This window comes from Triturus cristatus, chromosome 7, assembly GCF_964204655.1.
Source record: "Triturus cristatus chromosome 7, aTriCri1.1, whole genome shotgun sequence".
In the NCBI taxonomy this organism is placed as follows: Eukaryota; Metazoa; Chordata; class Amphibia; order Caudata; family Salamandridae; genus Triturus; species Triturus cristatus.
Window position 1 is genome coordinate 578,390,824 of NC_140590.1, and position 23,113 is coordinate 578,413,936.

Consider the following 23,113-nt stretch of genomic DNA (forward strand, 5'->3'; position numbering starts at 1 on the left):
ATTTGAGATCTCCTAGTTCTCTTGCACGCCGCAGGGCAGAATGAATGAATGAATTAAATTATATTTATATAGCGCGTAGCTACCCGGAGGCCTCCTAGCGCTTGTGGACAACGGAGAGCAAAGAAAGAAAGAGGATTACTTAAAAGCTGAGAGAAAGAGGTGGGTCTTGAGGTGTTTGCGGAAGAGTGAAATGTTTGGTTCGCCACGGAGCGTGAGTGGGAGGGTGTTCCAGAGGTTGGAGGCATTTAGAGTGAAGGACCGTCCGCCCCACCTCGCTCTTCGGACTTTTGGCGGCGCGGTTAGGAAAGTGTCACTGGAACGGAGAGTCCTGGTCGGTTGATAGGGCACAACCAAGGATTGCATAATTTGGGGACCATGTTTCCAGAAGGCTTTGTGTGCTAGGCACATGGCTTTGAACTGGATCCTGGCACGGATGGACAGCCAGTGTAAGGATATCAAGGCAGGCTTAGCTGACTGTCTTCGGGGGATCTGTGCCAGGTGATGCGCAGCACAGTTTTGAATCACCTGTAGTTTGTTTAAGGTAGATTGAGGAGTGCCTGGGTAGAGTGCGTTCCCGTAATCTAGACGGGATAAAATCAAGGCTTGGACCATGATTCTCCTGGCTTGGAAGGGGAGTAGGGGCAGAATTTTCCTGATCAGACGTAGAAGTCCGAAGCAAATGGCCGAAAGCTTCGTGGTCTGATAATTAAAGCAGAGGGAATTATCGAGCCAGATGCCGAGACTTTTAATTTGGTGCTTTGGGGATGGCATAGGACCCATGCACGATGGCCAGATGAAGGAAGAGGAAGGCGAGGGGGACTTTCCTAGGAACATGAGTTCAGATTTTTCCCCATTTAATTTGAGGTGCGAGTGGTGCATCCAATGGGCGACTGCCTGTAAACAGAGGCCTAGGGCGTCAGATGAACCCTCAGGGTGGTTGAGTGCCACCACCAGTTGGGTATCGTCAGCATAGGTGATTATTTTAATGCCGAAGGGAAGCACTATCTCGGCTAGCGGGGCCATGTAGGAATTAAAGAAGGTAGTGAGGATCCCTGTGTGACCCCACAGTTAAGATGCCACTGCTTGGACGTGGCTGTCCCCTCAAATACCTGGTAAAAGCGGTCCTCTAAGAAGGACTGAAACCAGGTAAGTGCTGTTTTTCCAATCCCCATGTTAGTCAGCCGATCAAGAAGAATGTTATGGTTGACAGTGTCGAAGGCGGCACTGAGGTCAAGTAGAATAATGGCTGCTGATCCGCCCTGATCTAGGAGTTTCCTGGCTTCTTCCGTAACAGCAAGCAGCGCTGTCTCAGTGCCTAGCTGGGGACGGAAACCTGTTTGGGAGACGTGTAGAAGGTTATTGGATTCAAAGTAATTGACTAGGGTAGAATTGATATGGCGTTCAGTCAATTTACTCAGCCATGGAAGAAGGGAGATGGGGCGATAGTTGGCCAGGTTAGAGCGGTCCAGATTAGTTTTTTTTTAAAGCGCTCTGACCTGGGCGCATTTCCAAGCCCGGGGAACTCTACCAGAGGTGATGGAAGAGTTAAGTATGTCCATGATTACCGGGCCTACCATGTGCTGAACCAGGGATAGTTGTTGGGGGGGGGGGGCAGGGTCGGTAGGAGAGCCAGAAGTAACCCTGGTAAGGAGAGTATCCAAAGCTTTTGCGTCGAGCAGAGGGAAGTTCTCTAAGGACTTCGTCAATTTGGTGCTAGAACTGGAGTCTGAAGGGTCGGGCACATAAGGGGAGAAAGACTGACGAATTAGTTGGATTTTTTGATTGAAATATTCGGCCAGCTTGTTACAGTGGTGGGAAGGGTCCTCGATTTTGGGAGGTTCTTGGGGAAGGGGCGAGAGGGATTTGGCTATTCTGAAGATTTCTTTGGGGGCAGAAGCGGCGGCATTGATCTTGTCCTCGTAGAAGTGTATTTGGGTAGATTTGATCTCAGCTTTATAGGACTTTAAAGCTTCTTTGTATTCTGATTTCCTATCCGCCTCGTAGTTTTGTCTCCATCTTCTCTCTAGACGTCTGCATGATTGTTTGATTTTCCTAAGGCTAGGAGTGTACCAAGGCGCCGATTTCTCCCTAAATTTTTTGTGGGCTGGTACCTTGGGCAGGAGCGAGTCTAGCGAGTTACAGATCCATGAGTTGAAGTTATTGTTCGCCAACTCAGGATTAGGGTCGTGGATGGGTCTGCTGATGGCTAGTTTTGTGGACCAGGTAGTGGCAGAGAGCTTCGCCCATTTTCTCTCCAGTGTGATTGTCGGTTGCTGGACGGGAATTGAGGTCGCAGTCTCCCAGGCCATGGGAACTAGGAAGTGGTCAGTCCAAGGGAGTGGGATAGGAGTGGCCACTGAAAGGTTATGAGCGTTACTAAAAACGGGGTCAAGGAGGTGGCCTTTATCATGGGTTGGACAGAGACTCTTTTGAGTAATTTGTAGAGCAGAGAGGCAGGTAGATAGCTCAATTGCGGCGAGGTTAGAGGAGTCATCTAAATGGATATTTAGGTCACCGAGCGCAGTGAAATTTGAGAGATTTACAGCTCGTTCTGCCACAAATGACGGAAGGGACGTAAGGAATTGGCCAATGGGACCGGGAGGTCGGTAAATCAAAAGACCAGAGAAGGTACAGGTGGGGGAGTATCCCAGGGCGAACTGCATACTTTCGCAGTCGGGTGGGCCTTCTGAGGTTGATGAGCGGCAGCTTATATGCATTTTATATATTATGGCTAATCTCGGTCACGATAATTCAGGAGCTTAGCGATTATCGGGCGCGGCGGGGCACCCGGTGCAGGTCTCGGCCTCAGTGAGCGATGCGGCCTCTCAATCACAAACATGTCCAAAAAGATCTCTCGGCCCAGTAGGGTAATCAGAAGCTTTTCAATGTAGTGTTCTACATTCCCCATGGAAGTTGTCTCCGGCAGCCTGATGACGCGTAAGTTGCTCCTGCGGGAGCGGGCCTCCAGGTCTTCTGTTTTGTCCTGCAGGTCCGATATGGTTTTAGCCATTTGCCTCTGCACCTGGTCTGATGTGGTTTGGGCTTCTTCTATCTCCGTGATGCGTCGTTCCACAGACTGGGGTAATAGAAAACTGCCAAGGCCACTGCCTCCTACGTCTCGTCTCAGTATTTCCCCTGCAAGCAGCAACAGTCTATCTGGGTCTTCCTGCCTGCAGACAATAAATGTCTATTTAGGTATCTGAGCCTCGCTGTAGGCCTCGGCCCAAGGGCTCTGTGTCTCTCGCGGTGCTGTACTGCAGCGCACCCGCAATCTTCAGCTCAGCAAGGCCCCCGTGTCTCCGGGTGCACTCAGGCCGCGAGCCGCCGCAGTAGAACTCTCCGTAAGGAGCACTGCGTCGCGCCCAGCGGGGGAGCGGGGAAAAGCGATCTACAGCCCCTCGCTCCGCTCCCACCCAGCTGCGATTTGAAGACAGGCCGCGCTAGGTTCGTGGGCGCAGCCCCATGAGTATCTCACCTCCCGAGGGCCCACACTGATAGTTACGAGCTTTGGGCGAATCGAGCCGTTGGACCCAGCGCCGTCACTGCTCCTTCTCAACGCGAGCAGCTCCAGACCCAGCTCACAGATAGGGCATCCGTAAGGGGCAAGGAGGAGCTCGAGCACGTCTCATTCCACAACGCGGTCGGAAGGCCTCACCCCTCGCCACTGTCTCGTAGTTCATGCAGTCAGGCTCAGGACACAGCTGTTAATGGCTCAGCTGTTCAGGAGCATTTTTCAGTCGTCTGTAATATCTAAAGGTGGTTAAATAGCCGGATTGTTCAATTGTGCCGCCAGTGGCTCGCGGAGCTCTCCTTCTACGTGGCCATCGTAGATCGCAGCAAGCTCCGCCCACCAAGAGTAAACAAGTTTTTAGGTGGATTTCTTGCTACCAGTGTTGATCCTTCTGATTCCCATGTGTGCTGGGTAGACAATCCACCAATTACTGGGTCTAATTATATATTATGTTGTATGCTGCATTTATAAAGCACTTTTCTACCACAAGTATGGTCCCAATGCACTTTGAAGACCTTGCCTTTGTTATTGCTAGCCTTTTCATGGTTGGGAGAGAGTGTATTTAGTGTGTAGCCTAGTTGGGTGCTGTTTGTGGAGGGCTTCAGGGGTGCTTCAGGCCAGGACTAAAAGAGCCAAGTGTGCTAATGGCACCAACTATCAACCAGCAGATGATGCCCTTTGTGGACCATGTTCTGAGCCCATGCTCCATGTTGTCGCTAACACAGTCGCCACAGCAAAGTACTTTCAAAGGAGATGCACCTCGCTCCTTCACACATTGAAAAAATGTCTACCACGCCAGCTGCTGGTTCAAACAACCGTGAGTACAAAGGAGTTGCCATTAGCGTTTTGTGACTCTGAGAAAATCCCATTATCAGAAGAAAGGCCCCGAGTCTGATTTGGATGAAATGCGTTCAGATGCTCAGCTGCGGATTACCATAACCCCCCCCATGCTGCTCAATCACAGGGCGCTTTCAGCAGAGCGCCTCTGCATATCAGAGGATTCGTTTGCCTTTGGAAGGGGGAGTTGAGGCTGATAAGACTGGAAGCGCAAATTAGGATAGGAAAGTAGAGTCAACAAAAGAAGAAAAGTTCCACCTTTTCCTGCGCGCCTCTTGCCTATTACCATGCTTAAAACCCAAGGTAGCAAGGATTAGATACCAATGAATTCTTACATTTTACATTTACAATGGTGGCTGGACATGTGCATGTTATTGTGTCTGTCCGGACGTCCTTCACTGGTTGTGCGTGTCTGTTTGTGGGGGATGGGGTTTGTTTTGCTGCATTGGTGACAGGGGGTGAGAGACTCCCTGCTGCTCATGACTCTGCATCCCAAAAAAGGACGACTCAGCCTTCAAGGGGAAACACATTTAGAACCATTATATGTGGGAGACAATTCCCCTGTTATTTCTTTTATTTTTTTATTTCAAAGTATTTTATTATCAGTTTTATAAACGAGTACATTAGCATTTCTGTTACGAGGTTAGCCAAACGTGGTTTGTATCGCAGTGATTACAGGTACTTTGACATATATGTTTAGCACTTAGAAATGACCCAAACACTGCAGTATGAACCTCTATATTTAAAAGTGTAAACATTGCTAATACTTTTCTGTGACAAGAGTGCATTGCCTCCAAATGAGTATGTTACTTTGTAGCAGAGTGCATCTCCCAAGATTGTTTGTTACTTTGTTACCTACAGTTTCTTAAATTGAACATGCACTTCAAGTGCATCTTGTGTCAAACCTGGCCATGTTTGAAGACCTCTCATTAAGAGCGCAGTTAGCAAATGGATCAGTCTCCTACTTCTTCCATCTCAAACTACTGAGGACATTTGTAACATTTGTTCCAGCTAATCCACGTTATACAATCTTGCAAGAAGTTGTGGGGTCCCAGGTAGATCAGTCAAATGCTCTCTCTCTTGGCCTGCCGGCCTGCACTTTCCACCAACGGTAACTAGTGAAAAATGCACCCACACATTTATCAGGTAGGCTGCATCGATGAACCCCAACACCATATCACCTGCACTCCTTGTGCTAGCTTCTGGTGAAGCAGAGGGTTTATGTAATCTGCTTTGAGACGAAGCATGCTAAGGTCCCAATGAGTCAGTTGCTTTCTTCACACTGTCGTAGGGGTAACTTGAGATGCCTCTCCATCTCAATTGGTGGTTCCAAACTTTAGGCTTTCTCCTCTCAAGTAGATGTGCCCTGCAACGGCCTGTCCCTGACACATAGGTGCCGCAACAACTCCTAAGACTTCAAGAAGAAGCTGGGAACCTGGCTCTTTAGACTATAATATTCCTGGTCAGGTTTCCTGAGCTAAGACCAATTTAGGTCCCTACAATAGTGGCAGGACAACCTTGGGTAATCACACCCTTTATCAAAATAAATAAATAAAAGCAAATAATTTCAGAGGGCCACATAGGAACATTGTTTAAGGCATTTTACGCTCCTCTAACCTCTTTAATGCCTGCATCTGGCTATATCGTTGCTGAGGTCAGTACCATTTTTCACACGTAAGAAGTGAATCAGGCAACCTCCAACTAACTGTATAAATATCATTATTGGTTAAGAAAACGAAATATGTATGTGTGTACACAAGTAGGGAAAGGAGAAACAGTTACCATGTTCCTCCCTGAAAGTAGGCGGCAATGCACTGCTCCCGATGCCCGAGGCCCCAGAGCATACCTTGAGTCACTAGATAACACGAGCTAGGATCGACAAGAGGGTGCCTAATTTGAGCTGTTGTTGTCCGGTGAGGTTCACCAACACTCATTTTTGATAGCCGGCACTTCCTCAGCAAACATTGGCCAACAGTAAGAGATAGGAAAACATACAAGGTGGGAGAGAAAGATGGAAATACTGCCACCAAGGGAGAAAGCAGGAACCTGCAAGTGTGAGATAAAGAAGCAGGGAGTGCCAGTGACGTCGCTAGACCTACTGCCACCCGGAGCAGATCTTGAGTTTTGAGGTGGCCGTGGGCTTCTGAGCATGCATCGGACATCGGCACTCATTCTTTTACAAACCAAGCACTGGTCTCAACACATACACTAGATCAGCAGGCTTTAATGTATGTTGCAGATGCTGTTTTTGGAACGTGTCCTATTCTCTTCAGATACCTCAGCAAGCCCTTTCTCCTTAGAGAGGCACCTCTCTATGACCCACGCCCCACCCATCCGCACTCACTTCCCAGCATAAGCTTGGGGGCGACAGTGGAGCTGGGGTCAGGGTACCATAGGGAGATCCCTCCACCCCACAAAAGTAACTCCTGTGTCGGGAAATAGCGCAAGGAGATTGGTGACTTTAGAATCCTGTTCTTCACCCAAAAGCAAGATAATGCAGGCTGTCCTCAGCTCCCGCCTGGACTGCTGTAGTGTTGTGTAGACTGGCCTATGGCAGTATGAGGTGCTGAAGCTGTCTCATACTGATAGAGGTTTGAGATGGAGGGAGCATTTACGCCTGGTGATTCTATCTGCAGTGGCTAGACACAGCCCTCGGGGAACAGTTCCGAATGAGCTCACTAAAGTTATAGGACTTCTAAAAAGCACTCCTGGTGTTACTGAAAAACAAGTGCAGCAAATGAACAAAGGCTCTAAGAGGGAAGCCTGTGTTTTTGGGCGGAAACGAGATAGATGATATACTAGTCTGATGAGTATGACGCAATATTCTTAAATATCTGGAAAAATTGTGTCTATTTTTATTCAGAAATAATTATTTAAAAGAGAACTAAATCAAAGTGGTTTTAACTATATGGGTAAACGTGGGTAAAATAAATGTGTATTGGTTAGTTTTCTCGCCTTAGCTTGAAACTTGTCTTCCACCACCTTCCACAATTAAAATGTCCAAATGGGCATTATTTTTAGTATTTGTAAACAATTAAAAAAGAGCTGGTTCTTGCAGTATGTGTTTCACATGCCTTCATAGAGCTGATCACAAGAGTAGCAAACGTTTGTTAGCACATGCTATCTCTTTGAAGCCACATAAGGTAAACATAGGTAGAAAAGACAAGCAACTGTAAGTGGGCTATTAAAATCTGTTGTCTGGGCTCGACTTAAAAACCATTGACCTTTCACTACATTTGAATAAACAACTAATGCTAATGTGAAAAGAAAACTGTTTGACAAGACTCATTGCTTTCCATTCTCTTTCTGAACTGGCTCCCTGTCTGGGGGCACTGCAGCACCTGCCACACCCCTAGATCCAGCACCTCTGTGTGTCTCTCTGATCGATCTAGAAACGAATACCAAATGTTATTGTGCATCTTTCAATCTGCAAACATATGGTTCCCAGGGTTGTGAGCATTTATTTCTGTAAACCGGGAGAATCCATGATTGTGCATCCATCTCTCTGCATACATTCAGTATCACATTGTGGGCTTTGCCGTTTGCAAGCATACAGTATGGCTGAAAATGCATCTTGCCCTCTGAAAATGTGCAGAAAGTCTGACTTTGTTTCTATCTCTCTGGAAACATATATTATAACAGTTTGTGCATCTTACTCCGTGGAAACGTCCTCTATGCTTCATTGTTCACCTTACTCTATGGAAACATGCAGAAGACCTGACTGTGTACACCACTCTCTTGAAACCCACAACATACCAGAATGTGTTTCTACCCTGGGCTCTAGAAACATACAGTGTGCCTGGAAGAGCACACTGCTCTCTGGAAATATACGGTATGCCTGATTGTGCAACCACTCTCTAGAAACGTACTATATGCACAATTGTACATCTTGAGCCCTGGAAACATCCTGTAAACGAGATTATGCATTTGATACCCAGAACATACACAATCTTCATGACTGCTTAGTTACTGTCTTCAAAAGGATGTATGACGGAACCACACATCCATTACCACGCATATGCCTTCACCATGCATGCCTTTAACACATAAGTCATTACCACACATATGCCTTTATCACACATGCCTTTGCAACGAAAATGTAAGTATTTAAAAGGTAAGTGAAAAGCCTTGTACATATATATATATATATATAGGATTCCTGGGATCTTTGTGGCGAAATCTTCGACATATATATATATACCTATATATATATCTATATATATATATAGATATATATATATATATGTCGAAGATTTCGCCACAAAGATCCCAGGAATCCTACATTTCTTGGAAACCGGAACAGACGATAACAGACCCAGCTGTAAGTGCAAGTGAGTATTTTATTCAAAGCTCAGCATGCCTGCCATGACGCCTTTCAGCCACTGACTCTGGAATGGAGAGTACCAAGTAGTACATTTTTGTAGCATTATATTACGCAAGAAATGGTGGAAATATTAACAGTCTCAAGGCCTTATGTTTGATTACATTTTGGAGCTACTAATTCACTGTCACTTTAAACAATGCATTGGGTGAGTATCCTGGTCCTTCTTTGCTGTTTAGAGATACAATTTAAAAAGGTCAAAACGAAGCTGTGATCAAAGTTTGAATATGATTAAGGCTCGCAGGAGCCGAAACGCGTTATGCTTTTATACCTTGCATCTTACCTGAAATAAGAACTTTCATCGAAGCACGTTGGGTGGGCCTGTTTACAGAGCTCAGATTAAGTGTATGTTTCTTCATCTGGTATAGATATATATACCTCCTCCAACCCAGCAAACAGGAGAGACGTGTTTCGGCTGACACAGCAGCCTTTCTCAATCTGGTGAGCGCCATTTTTGCTTAACAGATATATCCTGTCCCAACCATAGACATAGAAAAACTCTATATCGCAAGTTACAAAGTTTACATAAACATTGCCAACTGCATAAAAATAAATTCAAGTGCATTACAATTAAATATACATGTAGTGGATATTGCTGAAAATGGAAATTAAACATTTGTATTAACATACATAGTGCAACAATATGTCCCATTAAAAGCATAGTACATAAACAATCCACTAAAAGATATATACAATATATAACATTTACTTAAACACAAGGACATGTATCAACATTACTTTCATTATGTTGGAACACCTGTTATTATTATAATGTATTCTGTATAGATAGCGCAAACCCCCTCAGTTAGCACTTTCTACATAAAACATGCTGCATAAAACCTAAATATACCCTTACCACCCATTGACCTTACCCACCATACACAGTTTCATCATCAATAATTTCAATGTTGCTGTGATATTATTAATGATGTCATAGAGGATGTAATGAGTGATGTAATATGTTGGGTAATTAGAAGTGTGGTGAGGGCGCAAGTTATACTTACCTTAGGGCACGTGTTATAGTTTCTTGACATAACTCTAACTACAGCTGCTGAATTTCTATGGTTTTGTGTGTTTAAATTCTGAACCTAACTATTACGTCCCTGTAACGTTTGTTTTTTCAGTGAATTTCCATGTTTTTTTTAAATGCAGCCGGAGGTAGGTCACAGGCCCTTCAGCCAACCACCTCATCTAGCCAACCCCACACCGTGTACGGGCGACAGCCTGGCCATGGTGTGGAGTTGGCTGCATGCTGGGTTGACCACAGGGCTTGGCCAACCCCCTAAGACAGCCAACCTGGGAAGGGTACGTACCCCCCTTCCGTGGGTAGATTTTGACCCCAGCAACCCCATCCCCTAGCGCTCCCCACATTTTTTAGCGGAGGGGGTAGGTGGCCCCCTCCCCGGGATGACTTTGCACCCCTCGGACCTCATCTCCCAGGGCCCAGTCGTATTGTGAAAGGGGATTAAGATATGCATCCCTCTTCCCGGGCCAATTTCTAGCCCTGGAAACTACATCTCCTGGGGCTGGTCATATTTAGATGGGAGAGGGGGCATGTGGCACCCTTCCCCAGGCCGTTTTATGGCCCCAGGGAACCCATCTCCTAGGGCCTGGCCTCATTCTAAATGGGGAGGGGGCTTGCAGCCTCTCTCCTCGTGCCAAAATTGGCCCAGAGGACCCCATCCCCGGGGCCTCATCTTTTATTAATGGGGGGGCGAAGGCCACCCCAGGCTGATTTCAGCCCTGGGGACCTCATTTCCTGAGGTCCAACAATAGTGTGATGGGGAGGGAGGCACACAGACCCCCCTCCCTGAGCAAATAGTGACCCAGGGATCCCTTACCCCAGGGCCAATGCAATTTTGGGGAGGAGGCCCGGGGATCCCATCTCCTGGGCCGTGGCCACATTAAGAATGGGGAGGGCCTGAGCCAATATTGGCCCCAGGGACCCCATCCCCCCGGGACCTGGCAAGTAAAGTGTGGGTTCCCTGGAGCCCACCCAGTGCACCCACTTCCTCTGTTGGGGTCGCAGGGGGAGCCCATGCCCCTGCAGCCCCAGACAGTTCCCCACCTCCAGAGGGAGCCGGCATTGCTGCCACCCGCATGGAGCAGCAAAACATGCTGGTCCTGGTGGCCACCAGCACTCATTTTTGGGGACCAGCACTTATTGTTCCACATCGGACATTTCCAGAGATCAAGAGTGGGAAGAACCGTCACATCGTAAGAAAGCAGAAACCAACAAGAGTGAGATAAAGGGGTAATAAGTGCTCGACAGTTGTTAAAGAGGTCTGGGTTGGGTTGCAGACTAAGCAGCTTAGATATTCAGCATCCCGACATTTAATAATACCGGCCACGGATATCCGAGCAGAGCATCGTGCCCTGGCACTTATACTTAAAATAGAGGGTGGATGCATGTTTTGCAGTACCTGTGAGTGGCCTTGTGTGGAGCTAGACCTTCTCCAAGGCAGGGCTGTAGTAAATATACTACTGTTTTGTCACCTTTAGGGCAGTAGTATCTTTAGACGTGTAGTTTCTAAATAGCAATGGTCTTACTCTTGTGGGTGTGTGTTTGTATTAGCATGAACCTCCTTGAACTCCTCCTTGCCCCTCTCTTACACCTGCTTATCCTTCCCACACCCCTCTCATGTAGTAGCAAAAATTCCCCATTTTCTCGCCACACCATCTAGTCTCTCTCACATTTACTACTAGGTAGACCACTTGCAAGGGCAGAGACCTCCTCATAGAATATGTAGGAAAGGAACGTAGTACCTGCCTTGCTGTGTATCCCAGCCTTCCAAGATGTCATCGAAAGCATTGTCTGTCACGTGCTAGCCGAGAACAGGCTCATTTCAAAAGCATTTATACTGCATTATTCTCAGCTGAAGTGGCCTATTGCAAACGGCGCGGACACCCCGAGGACGTGTAAGAGGTTGAGGGGGGCTGAGCATGGGGAATTGTTTGCATTGTTGAAGTAACAAGAGAAGAGTCGCTTTGTTCGGAATTGTTATGCCTTGAACTCAGCCTAGAATGTTACTATTGTGTCTGAGCCTCTCTGGGGCTTCTTCACAAAGCCCGTGCGCTTCTGTATCTGTTGCGTTCCTTGACCTTTCTCTCCTATACATGGTTTGAGCGCTTCAGCATGCTGGTGATTCTCCTGAACTGTGTGACCCTGGGAATGTTCCATCCCTGTGAGGACATGGTCTGTGATTCGCAGCGCTGCATCATTTTACAGGTACGTATATGGCACTGATGTCCCGCTGAGTTCCTGTGTGTTTCTGTGATGCATTGTAAAATGTAGAATTCGATACAAAATCTAGGAATGCTGCCATGTGTTTATTTTGTGAGGATAGTTTAAAAGGAAAGGGGATGGTGATTTGTATAGTGTGTCCTCTGCCCCCTCGGCTCACCTGCCCACTTGTCCACCGAGAGCAAACATTGTTCTGTGCTGGAGTTATGGTACCCCTGCAGAGAGGCTCTGACTGTAGGCTGTGGAGCTCAGCTTAGCTCCGCCAGCAGTCTCACCCTATAGGCCACAGCACCCCCAAGTGAGAGACACCTGTTCATAGCCAGGAATCCTACACCAATGTCAGCAGGGCTTCAGGACGAGACATGCTTGTGTGCTGTCACTAGTGTTGCCACCTCACTGCCTGGCACAGCACTCCGCTGCACTGCAAGGTTCACCACACATGTTCTGAAGCGCCTCCTGCCACTGGCGTCCCCGGTCCCTGATACCCAGTGATCCCGCAGCACTGTCGCCGACACTGCCAACGGCTGATGCTGCCTGAAGCTATTGGGCGTTTCCCGCCATCAATCACTGCACCTCCGAGGGCGTCCGAGGTCGTCTCTGGTGTGATCTGTCCACAGCAGCGTTCATGTAACTTTCACTGCAGGATTCACTAAAGGCTGGGGCTGCAAGCATGTGTCATTCACTAAGTACCCCACACCCCTGACCAGTGTCACGCACGGCCGATGAGAGGCGCCTGCTCGAGTCACTGAGAGATTAGGGTGACCAGACGTCCCCGTTTTCCCAGGACGGTCCCCGTTTTTGGGGAAGTGTCCCCGTGTCCCGACACTTTTCTCCAAGTGACTCAAATGTCCCTTTTTTCAAACAGTGTCCCCGTTAAACACAGAAATGTCCCTGTTATTCATTGTTCCGGTTGAGCATGCGCGCGCATACTCTCTTTGCACTGTTTACAGCATGTGTCGTCACTGAGGTGAGCGCTGTAGCGAGAAGGGAATTCCTTTGAAGAGAGACATTTTACACGCAGCGCCACCTACGTCATCGTACCAGCCAAAGTTTCTACTTTGGATGAAACAATATTTCTTCATCCTGGAGCTTCTATTCATAGCCATACAAACTTTTCAGTAGCCTTATGCATACCGTGCAAGGATTAATGCATTGCTCATTGCATGTTTTATTCATAACCAATTGATGCATGCTTTGTGTTCTCCATATCAAAGCTATGACTTGACCTTTTGACTGACCTTTCAAGATTTTTGACAGATTTGAATCACCCTGCATATTTCACTGACCCTGAATCCTTATCGGATATATCTAGAAAATCTTTGAAAAAGCTATGTGCTGACCACTTAAGCGATCTTCGTTTGTGTTCTGAACTCGTCAAAAAGTCAAATGTTCATTTAACGATGGTCCAATCTCCTCATGGCATTCAACTTTATTTGTCATTTTTTCTGTCAAATTATGAGAGGTATGTTTTAACCAGATTTCGGTTTGATGTATTTTATCGCCTTGTCTCACTGCCTGTGCCCTTAGACTGGTCACGGGAACTAACAAACTGTCCCTGTGACGGTCTCACTCGCCAGTCAACTCTGCACGTAACCTTTTTCTGCGGTTTCTATAAGTCCCCGCGGAAACGATGGCTGGTTCCATTGCTCCGACACTTAGGACTGAGAAGATGCAGACCGGCTCTTTTGGCACTTCAATATCTAGACACCCCGTACGTTGCCAAAACCGTAGCCTGCTTTCTCAAAGCCTGCTTGAAAACTCATTCCCAACTATTGTCAACTGTTTCCTAAGATTTTATCGACTATTCTGTTATTATTCTTGTATATAGAGTGTTAGCGTTTACTTCTAAATGCCTGCTTTCCTTAACAGCCACTGAGCAAATCGAATTTTTATTGACTACTGTGTTATTATTTTTGTATTTAGAGTGTTAGTGCTTATATGTAAAATGCCTGCCTTTCTTAGCAGTCAACGAGCAAACTGATTTTTACAATGTTGTACTGTTTTAAATGTACTTTTTATGATTGTAAATTCAATCGAAATAAAGTTAAAAGTAAGTAAGTAAGACTGACCTTTCAGATCACGGCAAACTGTTTAGCGGGAAAGGACTTAAAGGAGCAGGGTTAACGCCTGTGGGAGAGGCGAGAAGCGCTGCTCAAGCTTTTTGCTCCGGTCTTCACACTATTGCCCTGTGAGATGATACCAATGGCTAGAGTGCACTATACATACCCCAGTAAGGTAACATGACATCCCAGCAGTGACTACGCAAATGTGGGAGGACTGTGTGGTCGGCCAGCCTTTGCCACCCTTAAGACCCTAAGGCAGTAATACCTGGAGAGAAGTTTTTTTTTGTACATTGGTCCATGGCTGCCATTTGGCAATTTAGCATTCTGCAGTTTACCTCCCATGCTTTTCTGTCATGAGCAACTAAGCAACATTGGTGAGTTGTACTTTACGTGGTGCTGCCGCGCAGCTATAGAAACGAGCATTGATAAAGCTAGTAAATCTGGCGTTTGCTAGCCTGTGATGTTTTATTGAATTCTAGCAAATATATGCTATAGTCCTTAAAAGTGTAAATGTAATAAAAAGTACTAATGCTGCTGTGTGAAGGAGAGGGTTGCCAATAAAAGACCGCGGATTTGTTGTCTGTAATGCTTCATCTCGGTCTGTGGAGGGAGCTGTAATGGTAGTCCTTTTTCTATGTCTATGACAGCTGTCAAATAGTCCCACTTTTATGTCGATGGTTACTGCAAACCGTAGTCCTACTTCTATGTCTATGACCTGTCCCCGTTTTTTGTTTTGAGAATCTGGTCACCCTATGAGAGATGCAAGTGCCAGAAGTCAGGATCATTTGCTATTCCTCCCCCTGCGAGCAGGGTTAGTGATAACACTCACTTTCAACCGACGCGTTGAGCTCATGTACACTATGGTTTCAGGAGGACCAAGCCGTTCTTTCTCTTGCAACGAGGAGTGCATGAACGGCATGAGGCTTACAAACTCACTCTGTAGCAGGTGAACATTCTCAATTTCGAGTTTTCAAAGAGAGCTTCTGTGTTCACTATGCAAATGTTCCACGGTCCCCAGTGTTCCTGCTGCTTCTAGGGAGCCATTCATGAGTTGGTGAAAATGAAAGCAGGCCCTCCTCTAAGCATCACAACAGAGCACATGACACTTCTTTCGATACTGAGAGGACTGCCCTACTCATGCCCTGCGTGGGGGATGAGGCCGGCGGAGGATGAGGACACAGGGCGGTGATGCTGATAGTTTGAATGAGTATAATGTTTCCCCAAAGAAACAAGGAACATCATAAATCAAACACTAGCAATGTCATGAAAAGGCTCCAGTCTGTCATATGTGTTCAGAAAGAAGAGAGTGTGGAAAACTGTGTGCTGAGTTAAGGAGGCGTGTCTCCCTTCACAGCTCTGCAGTGGAAACCACAGTGAAGTTCATGCTTCGATCAGATGCAGAAGTTTCACAAAGAAGCATTAATGCATCATTTTAACTTGAGCACAGAAAGATGAACACAGGAAAATAAAAGTGAATTAACAACAGAGGGTAATGGTAAAGGCTAATTGGGCATGCAGGTGGCGGTGAGCACATAACAAGGTGTGCAACATTTCAGAGATTTTACATAGATGTGCAAGTTCTGTATATTTGGCAATTTCTAAAGAAGGCATCGACTATAGATGATGTCACAGTTATTTATTATTAGGGCCACTTTGTAAACCACTGCAAAAGATGAACAGAAGGGCGGAACACCGATAGGTCAAGCATCATCATAAGTGATGTCACTACCATGTCAAGTGTGATGTAATATGTGAATCACTGACAGAATATCGAAGGTCAGAATATCACCCTACAAAAATATCACAGCAAGAATATCGAAGTCAAAAATATCGACATCCTATCTACATTATGGTAAGTACAAAAATATTGAGAAAAAAAATATATAGAAAAAAATATCATTGATAAAAATATCGGTTTTCATTAAAGTTAAAAAAATAATGTAAAATAAAATACAAACCACATATAATTAAAATAAACATAGTTAAAATAATTTCTAAATGTTTAAAAATGATAAGTAATATATATATAATGTAAAAATAAATTAAACATATACATATAATATATAATATATATACTTAATTATTAATATGTTTTAATAATTATTTTAATAACGTATAAATTGTTTAAAAAGCATATAATTTCTAAATACAACTATCCACATAAAATAATAATATGAATAAAAATTTAATAAATATAGGTAACAAATTAAAAAAAATTAAAATAATGTTTAATCATTTTAAAATTAATTATATACTTCATTAGCTAAAGTAATACAAAAAATATTCGATAGTGGAGGGAATAAAATTACTATTCCAACTCCAAACAGTGCAACAGTAGGGAAAATATTGGATAGCGTAGGGGTAAAAATTACTATTCCCACCCCACTGAGTGCAACAGTAGGGAAACTGTTGGATAGCATAGGTGTAAAATTTTATATTCACACTCCAGTGAGTGCAACAGTAGGGAAAGTGTTGGATAGCGTAAGCATAAAATGACTATTCCCACTCCAGCGAGTGCAACAGTAGGTAAAGTGTTGGATTGCGTAGGGTTTAAAATTACTATTCCCACTCCAGGAAGTGCAACAGTAGGGAAAGTGTTGGATAGAGTAGGGGTAAAAATTACTATTCCCACTCCAGTGAGTGGAACAGTAGGGGAAGTGTTGGATAGCATAGCAGTTAAAATTACTATTTCCACTCTAGTGAGTGCAACAGTAGGGAAAGTGTTGGATAGCGTAGGGGTAAAAATTACTATTCCCACTCCAGTGAGAGCAACAATAGGGAAAGTGTTGGATAGCGTAGCAGTTAAAATTACTAGTCCCACTCCATTGAGTGCAACAGTAGGTAAAGTGTTGGATAGCATTGGGGTAAAAATTACTATTCCCACTCCAGTGAATGCAACAGTAGGGAATGTGTTGTATAGCTTAGGGGTAAAAATTACTATTCCCACTCCAGTGAATGCAACAGTAGAGAAAGTGTTGGATAGCGTAGGGGTAAAAATTACTATTCCCACTCCAGTGACTGCAACAGTACGGAAAGTTTTGGATAGCGTAGGGGTTAAAATTACTATTCCAACTCCAGTGAGTGTAACAGTGTGGAAAATGTACGATAGCATAGGGATTAAATTAACATTTATTTATTTATTCATTTTGAAGGTTTTATATAGCACGAACATGACCCTTGCGGGTATCAGAGCGCTTTACAAGAGAAGTAGTTAGCAAAGGAGACAATATACAAGGGTAACATAGTGTTTCGGAATAAAGTCTTAAGTTCCAACTGGTTATTCTAAGAGTCCGCATCAATATTTAAGTACATTTCGACATGAGAAGAGACTTTACTTCTTTTTTGAAATAGACAGTTGAGGGGTTGAGTCTGATTTCTGGTGGTAGTGCATTCCAGATCCTTGGAGCAATACCAGAGAAGGCGCGGTTGTATGTTTTCTTCTTGGCAAACATTTGAGGCTTCAGAAGAAGGTTACTGGCGTTCCTGGATGATCTGTTTCCGCACGAAAGTTCTAGTTTCTGGGCTAGAAAATTCGGTGTGTTGTGATGGATGGCCTTATGCGTCATGCAGGCGATTTTTAGTTGAATTTTTGCTTCGAAGGGTAGCCAATTGAGCGCTTTGAAGTCAGGAGAAATGTGGCTATTTCTTTTAGAGCCTGTGATGAGCCTGGCCGCTGAGTTGAGAGATGCTCTTAGGGGGGCAGTTGTAGATCTAGGTAGTCCACAGACAGTTGCACTACCATAATCTAGTCTGGGAATTACTAGTGCTTGGACTGCCATCTTGAAGTCGTTTACTGGGAGGAAGGGTTTTAATCTTCTCAGTATGCTCATCTGAAAGTTTGCTCCTTTTGCTGCGGCATTGATGTGTTTTTGCATGTTTAAATTACCGTCCAGAGTTACTCCCAGAGACTTTGCTGAGTCAATTATAAGAGGTTGGCAGTTGAATGCTGTACGTTGTTTAAGCCATTCGTGTATGTTGGATGGATGATTCGGTGGGCTGATTAGTAAGAATTCAGTTTTCAGGGCGTTTAGTTTGAGGTGGTTTTTTCAGTCAACCATGACTGAGTATTTTGTAAAGTTAGATTGAGAGATTTGATGTCATCTGGCGAATTTATCTTTAAGTATAGTTGTGTGTCGTCTGCATACAATTCAATTCAAAAGACCTTTATTCGGATTTCATAAAATCCATAAAAGTACAACAAAAGAAAAACAACACATTTATACAATAATACAATCCATAAAAACACCACAATCACAATAATTCATTTTCAAATATACAGCTAACATAAATAATTTTCAGGGATTTTCCATCGTTTTGCGTGCGTGTACTATTAATCTCAGAAAAGTGCTGGTGCGAAAAATTAGTTCATCTGTATCCAGGGAAAATAATAATGAACAGGATTCCCCCAAGGAAAGGGGTCTTAATTTTCTAAAATAGGGAGTTAAAAACCAGTTAATATATTTTAAATAAAATTTACAGAAGAATAGGAAGTGAATGTCATTCTGTTTGCTAATTCCATCACATGGGCAGGGATTGTATTCTACTGTGTGATGATACCCCAAAGGGAAAGCCAACAGGAATTTTACAGAACCTGCCCTTAAACGAAAGAGCAGCGATCGTTCCCAATTGGACATGGGGAGAGTTAGATAAGATGGTAGTGGGTGCTTACACAAATTATACCCCATGTATGTGGCAACAGAAGATTTAGGTAACTCCCTCCCCATTCTTTCTGAATTAAAAAGTGCATAAAGTGCTTGTTTAACTACGACCTTATCATTCTTCTCAATTCCAGTGGGTTCTAAGAAAAGATTGCCTTTATCCACTGCACATAATGTTTTGGAGACCTCGGCTAACCAGGGTATTGACATATGGTGATCACACTTTAGGCAATCCATTATAATGTTTTTTGTTAGGGTCGCAAAGTTATTTGTCCAAATCCTAATCCAAAATAGGGCTGGTCTGGCTCTAATAAAATCACATACATAGGGGAGATTTAGTTCTTTGTGGCAAATGAATTCAGAAGCTGAAAAAGGAGCACCCAATATTTTTCTACAGAAACGATTTTCCTCACGTTGAATCCCTGAGTTTCTCCCTGAGCCCCAGACCTCAGCCCCATACGTTGCCACAGGAATGCACTGTAATTTAAAAAAATTTAAAATGGCCCTGGTGGCACCTATTTTCTTCGGGCGTTGGAGGCTCAATATAGAATTGGTGGCTTTCGAGAACTTGCCCATGGCGTGGGCAGAATGCCCACTCCATGAGCCGTTCGCAGCGAAAACCAGTCCTAAGTACGGGAAAGAGGTTACGGATTCTAGTTTATCCGAACCTACATTTATAGTATTGAGCTTCCTTTTCCCGGGTCCACAAGACATAATAAAAGATTTTTTTAAATTTACACGCAGATCAAGTGCCTCCATATGCTGGACGAATCCTCTAATGAGCAAACGAAGAGCATTAGGGGTGCGGCCCATAATGACCGCATCATCTGCGTATAATAAAACTGGTAATGGATTCCCCTGGATAATTGGGACGTCTCTCGTCACTTGTTTCAAGGCTTTGGCAAGACCGTTAATATAAATAATAAATAGCAGAGGTGATAAAACGCACCCCTGCCTCACCCCCCTGCCTATTTTTATGGGTCCGGACACATCGCCACCAGACCCGATCCTAACTTGCGCTTTGAGGTCCGTGTGAAGATAGGCCAGAAAATTAACAAGACTTGCGTCCAGACCATAGTTAGAAAGCATAAGCCATAATTTGGATCTATTAACTAGGTCGAATGCAGATGAAAGATCCATAAATGCGAGATAGATTGGGCTAGAGCGAGCAACGTTATACTTATCGATAATCAGTTTCAAGTTTAGACACTGCTCCACTGTGCCCACACCACTCCTGAATCCCAACTGGCACGGATCCAATAGATCAGTATCTTCAGTCCACTCTATCATCCTGTTATAAATAACTCGTCCAAGGATTTTTAAAGTATTGTCCAAGAGCGAGATTGGACGGTAGTTGGCTGGATCTGACCTATCTCCCTTCTTAAAAATGGGAACTATGGTGCTGGTCGCCCAGGTATCAGGCATTGGCACCATAGGTAGACTATTAAAAACGTTAGAAAGAATTGGTGCCCATAGATCCGTGTTATACTTGATAATATCTATAGGGAGCCCATCGGGACCAGGGGCTTTGTTACCAAGGCTTTCTTTAATGGCTGTGACTATCTCATGGAGGTCAATCTTGAGGTTGCATGACACCTTCAAAGAAGGAATGGTTACTTCCTTAGAGGGGGTAGCATATATTTTAGCAAAATGGGCCTCCCAACTACTACTAGTAATATTGCAGCTAATTGGGGACAATTGTTTCCCCATATCTCGCGTCTTCCTAACGGCTGACCAAAAGGGGCCGCTACTCTTCAAATTTGCACTCGCAACCAATGTTTCCCACTGTTCTGTCAGCAGGGCGGCCTTCCTTTCAGTTGTTTTTAACTTATAGTTTTTCCTGGCCAGCTGTACCTCTAGTTTACACCTTGGGTTAGAAGACAATGCTTCACGTAGTTCCCTATTTGCCATAGAACAAGTTGAATCAAACCATCTTGGTTCTTTCGCTATCTTTGGCAGTGGGACTGACAACAATTTTTTAATTACTAAACACAGTTTGCCAAAGTCAGTGATTATTCTATTATTATTTCCATTTAAAAATAGACAAGAATGAATTAAATCGGAATGATCATTCTGCACATTTTCTAAAATAGCTCCGCTATCAATCCCCCTCCATTTTAGCCGCAGACCATCACCTGATGGTGTAATGTCTCTTGCACCATTAGATTTCGCATATACAGGGCGGGAGCCTAAGTGCAAAGTAACTGTGAGGGGGTTATGATCGCCAAAAGATGTCTTTATCACCTTGGATTCCAATACGCGGTCCAGCAAATCAGGGGACATAAAAATAAAGTCAATGGTTGAACAACAATCACGCCCCCTAAACGTGGGGACATAATCCATGTCAGGTATTAGAGATACTTCCATGGCATTTCCAAGTGTGTGTTCACTCAATATTTTTGCTAGTTCAAACCCCCTTTTTTCAGCTTGGTCCGTGATGTTGTTAGTGTCCTCGATCCAAGACTTCTTTGTTAGTTTGGCATTAAAATCTCCGCCGATTAGAATCCCTATCCCCCCCTCTGAATCCAAGTTTATTTCCAGTTTTCTTAGAGTCTTAGAGAGGGCTATATAGTTTGTATTGGGTGTGGAGTAAAAATCGTTATTATAAAAATTAATTATAAAAATCCTGGGTTTTAGTTTCAACTCAAGGACCTGAATATTCGGATTTCCTTCTGATAGGTCTTTGATGGTACCTCCCACCAATGTGCTGACACCTATAAATAATCCTCCCACTGCGCGGCCAAAAATGGGCTTGTTTGAGGTCACACTAAAACAATGGTAACCCTCAATAAATAAATTGCTGACAGCCCATGTCTCCTGGAACATAACAATATCTTTGTTATCCAATAGCTTGATCCATTGAGGGTCAAGCAATCTTGGTTCCAACCCGGCAACGTTCCAACTAAGGATGGACAATTTGGAGCGTTTTAAGGCACAAGAGGCATTATAGCCACTAGGCTGCTTAGGTTGAATTGATGGAGTAGTTATGTTCTCATGTGTAACTGGGGACATAGTCGAAACAATGCGTGGTGCCATTATCTCAATTTCGTTACATTGTGCATTAAAAGGGTTTTCCCTGATGGCAATTGGTACATCCTCACACCCCCTATTTGTTTTCCCCAGTCAATCTTGACATTCCAAGTTGGAGAGAACATGTTCAAAACGGTTATGCGTTGGTATATTATATATATACCTTGGCTCGTTCTGAGGCATGTTAAAATTTTGTTTGGGCCTTGCGTAAGGTCTCTCCCTTGGGTTGGGATAAGAGGGAGTGGGGAGAGGTAGATATGGCAATTGATGTGGTGGGGGTATAATCCGTTGGCCTAATGAACGACCATTCCTAAAATTAGTATTAAACTCTTGGTAAGGATGTTCATAGCCGTTAATAATGTTGTGGTTCATGCCCGGTTGATCTGCTAAAAAGTTAATCCCAGGGTTAGCGTAAAGGTCAATTAAATGTCTGTAAAAATACCCAAGAGGAAGCAGAGTAGTATTAAATTCCCAGGGTGAGGGCAATGGGGCTTTTGAGAGTGTAGATTGCACCCATTGTGGAGATCTAAAATTTATAATGATGCAATCTCCTTCAAACTTTTTTCTCATTGGACCCACCCACCCTACCCTCTGGGTATGAATAATTTCCCCTGCTCCTTCCATTGGGAAGTTGCAATTTGCAGAAAGCCAATGGAGAGTTCTGTTTCTTAAGCTTGTATGGTTTTCCTCTTGGGTTTCCCTCAATTTTGGGACGTTGGCTAAAACCAAGACATATGGACCGCAATCTGGGGGCAAACTGATGCGGGCCGGAATCTGTCTCTTACTGATCACTTCAATTATATCGGGCTTATCTGTTGAGTGGTGTTGGTTAACATCCTGCGCTTGTCTCGTTAGTGGCCTATTGCTTATGTCAGTAGATTTCTCCCTTCCTCCCGAACTAACTGTTGTGGTGGTTTTGGTATCTAATACCTGTCTGGATAAGGGTTCTGGGTTTAATTGATCTTTACTTCTACTCAGTTTGGATGTGGAGGGAGAGGCATTAGTCTCCACTATACTTTTCTTATTGACCATAGTGTGTTGTGGTTTATGTGTGTTAGTGTTGGTTGCACCATGGTGTGTTGTAGTTATAGAATTACACCCTGTGCCTAATTTCAACACATGATCATCTAATGCCTTCAACCTCTTATCGATATTAAGGACTTGTTGATTGATGGGTCCTAAAAGAGTAGTTATTAAGGTCTCCAATCTCCCCCAAAATTCTTCATTCCCCGGCAGTGCATTGATTAATGAAGTTTGTTCGTTATATTTGCCAAAGTGCACTTCACTTTGAGTATGGTTTTGTATTACCGGAGTGAGAGGCCTACTCAATTGAGGGCGTCCACCATTCTCTCTGCGTTTATCTACTAGTGGCTCTATGTGTTTCTCTTT

General features: G+C 44.3%; 1 protein-coding gene across 9 annotated transcripts in view; it reads left to right on the forward strand.

Moving 5' to 3' along the window:
• The first annotated feature begins 11,851 nt into the window (after window positions 1-11,851).
• The window catches only part of CACNA1G (calcium voltage-gated channel subunit alpha1 G), an 807,943-nt gene continuing 796,681 nt past the window's right edge, over window positions 11,852-23,113 (forward strand). For all 9 annotated transcript variants that reach the window (XM_085617142.1, XM_085617143.1, XM_085617140.1 and 6 more), the window contains exon 1: window positions 11,852-11,958. In XM_085617142.1, the coding sequence (XP_085473268.1) occupies window positions 11,866-11,958 (93 nt within the window). In that variant the 5' untranslated portion in view covers window positions 11,852-11,865. The remainder of the gene's footprint in view (window positions 11,959-23,113) is intronic.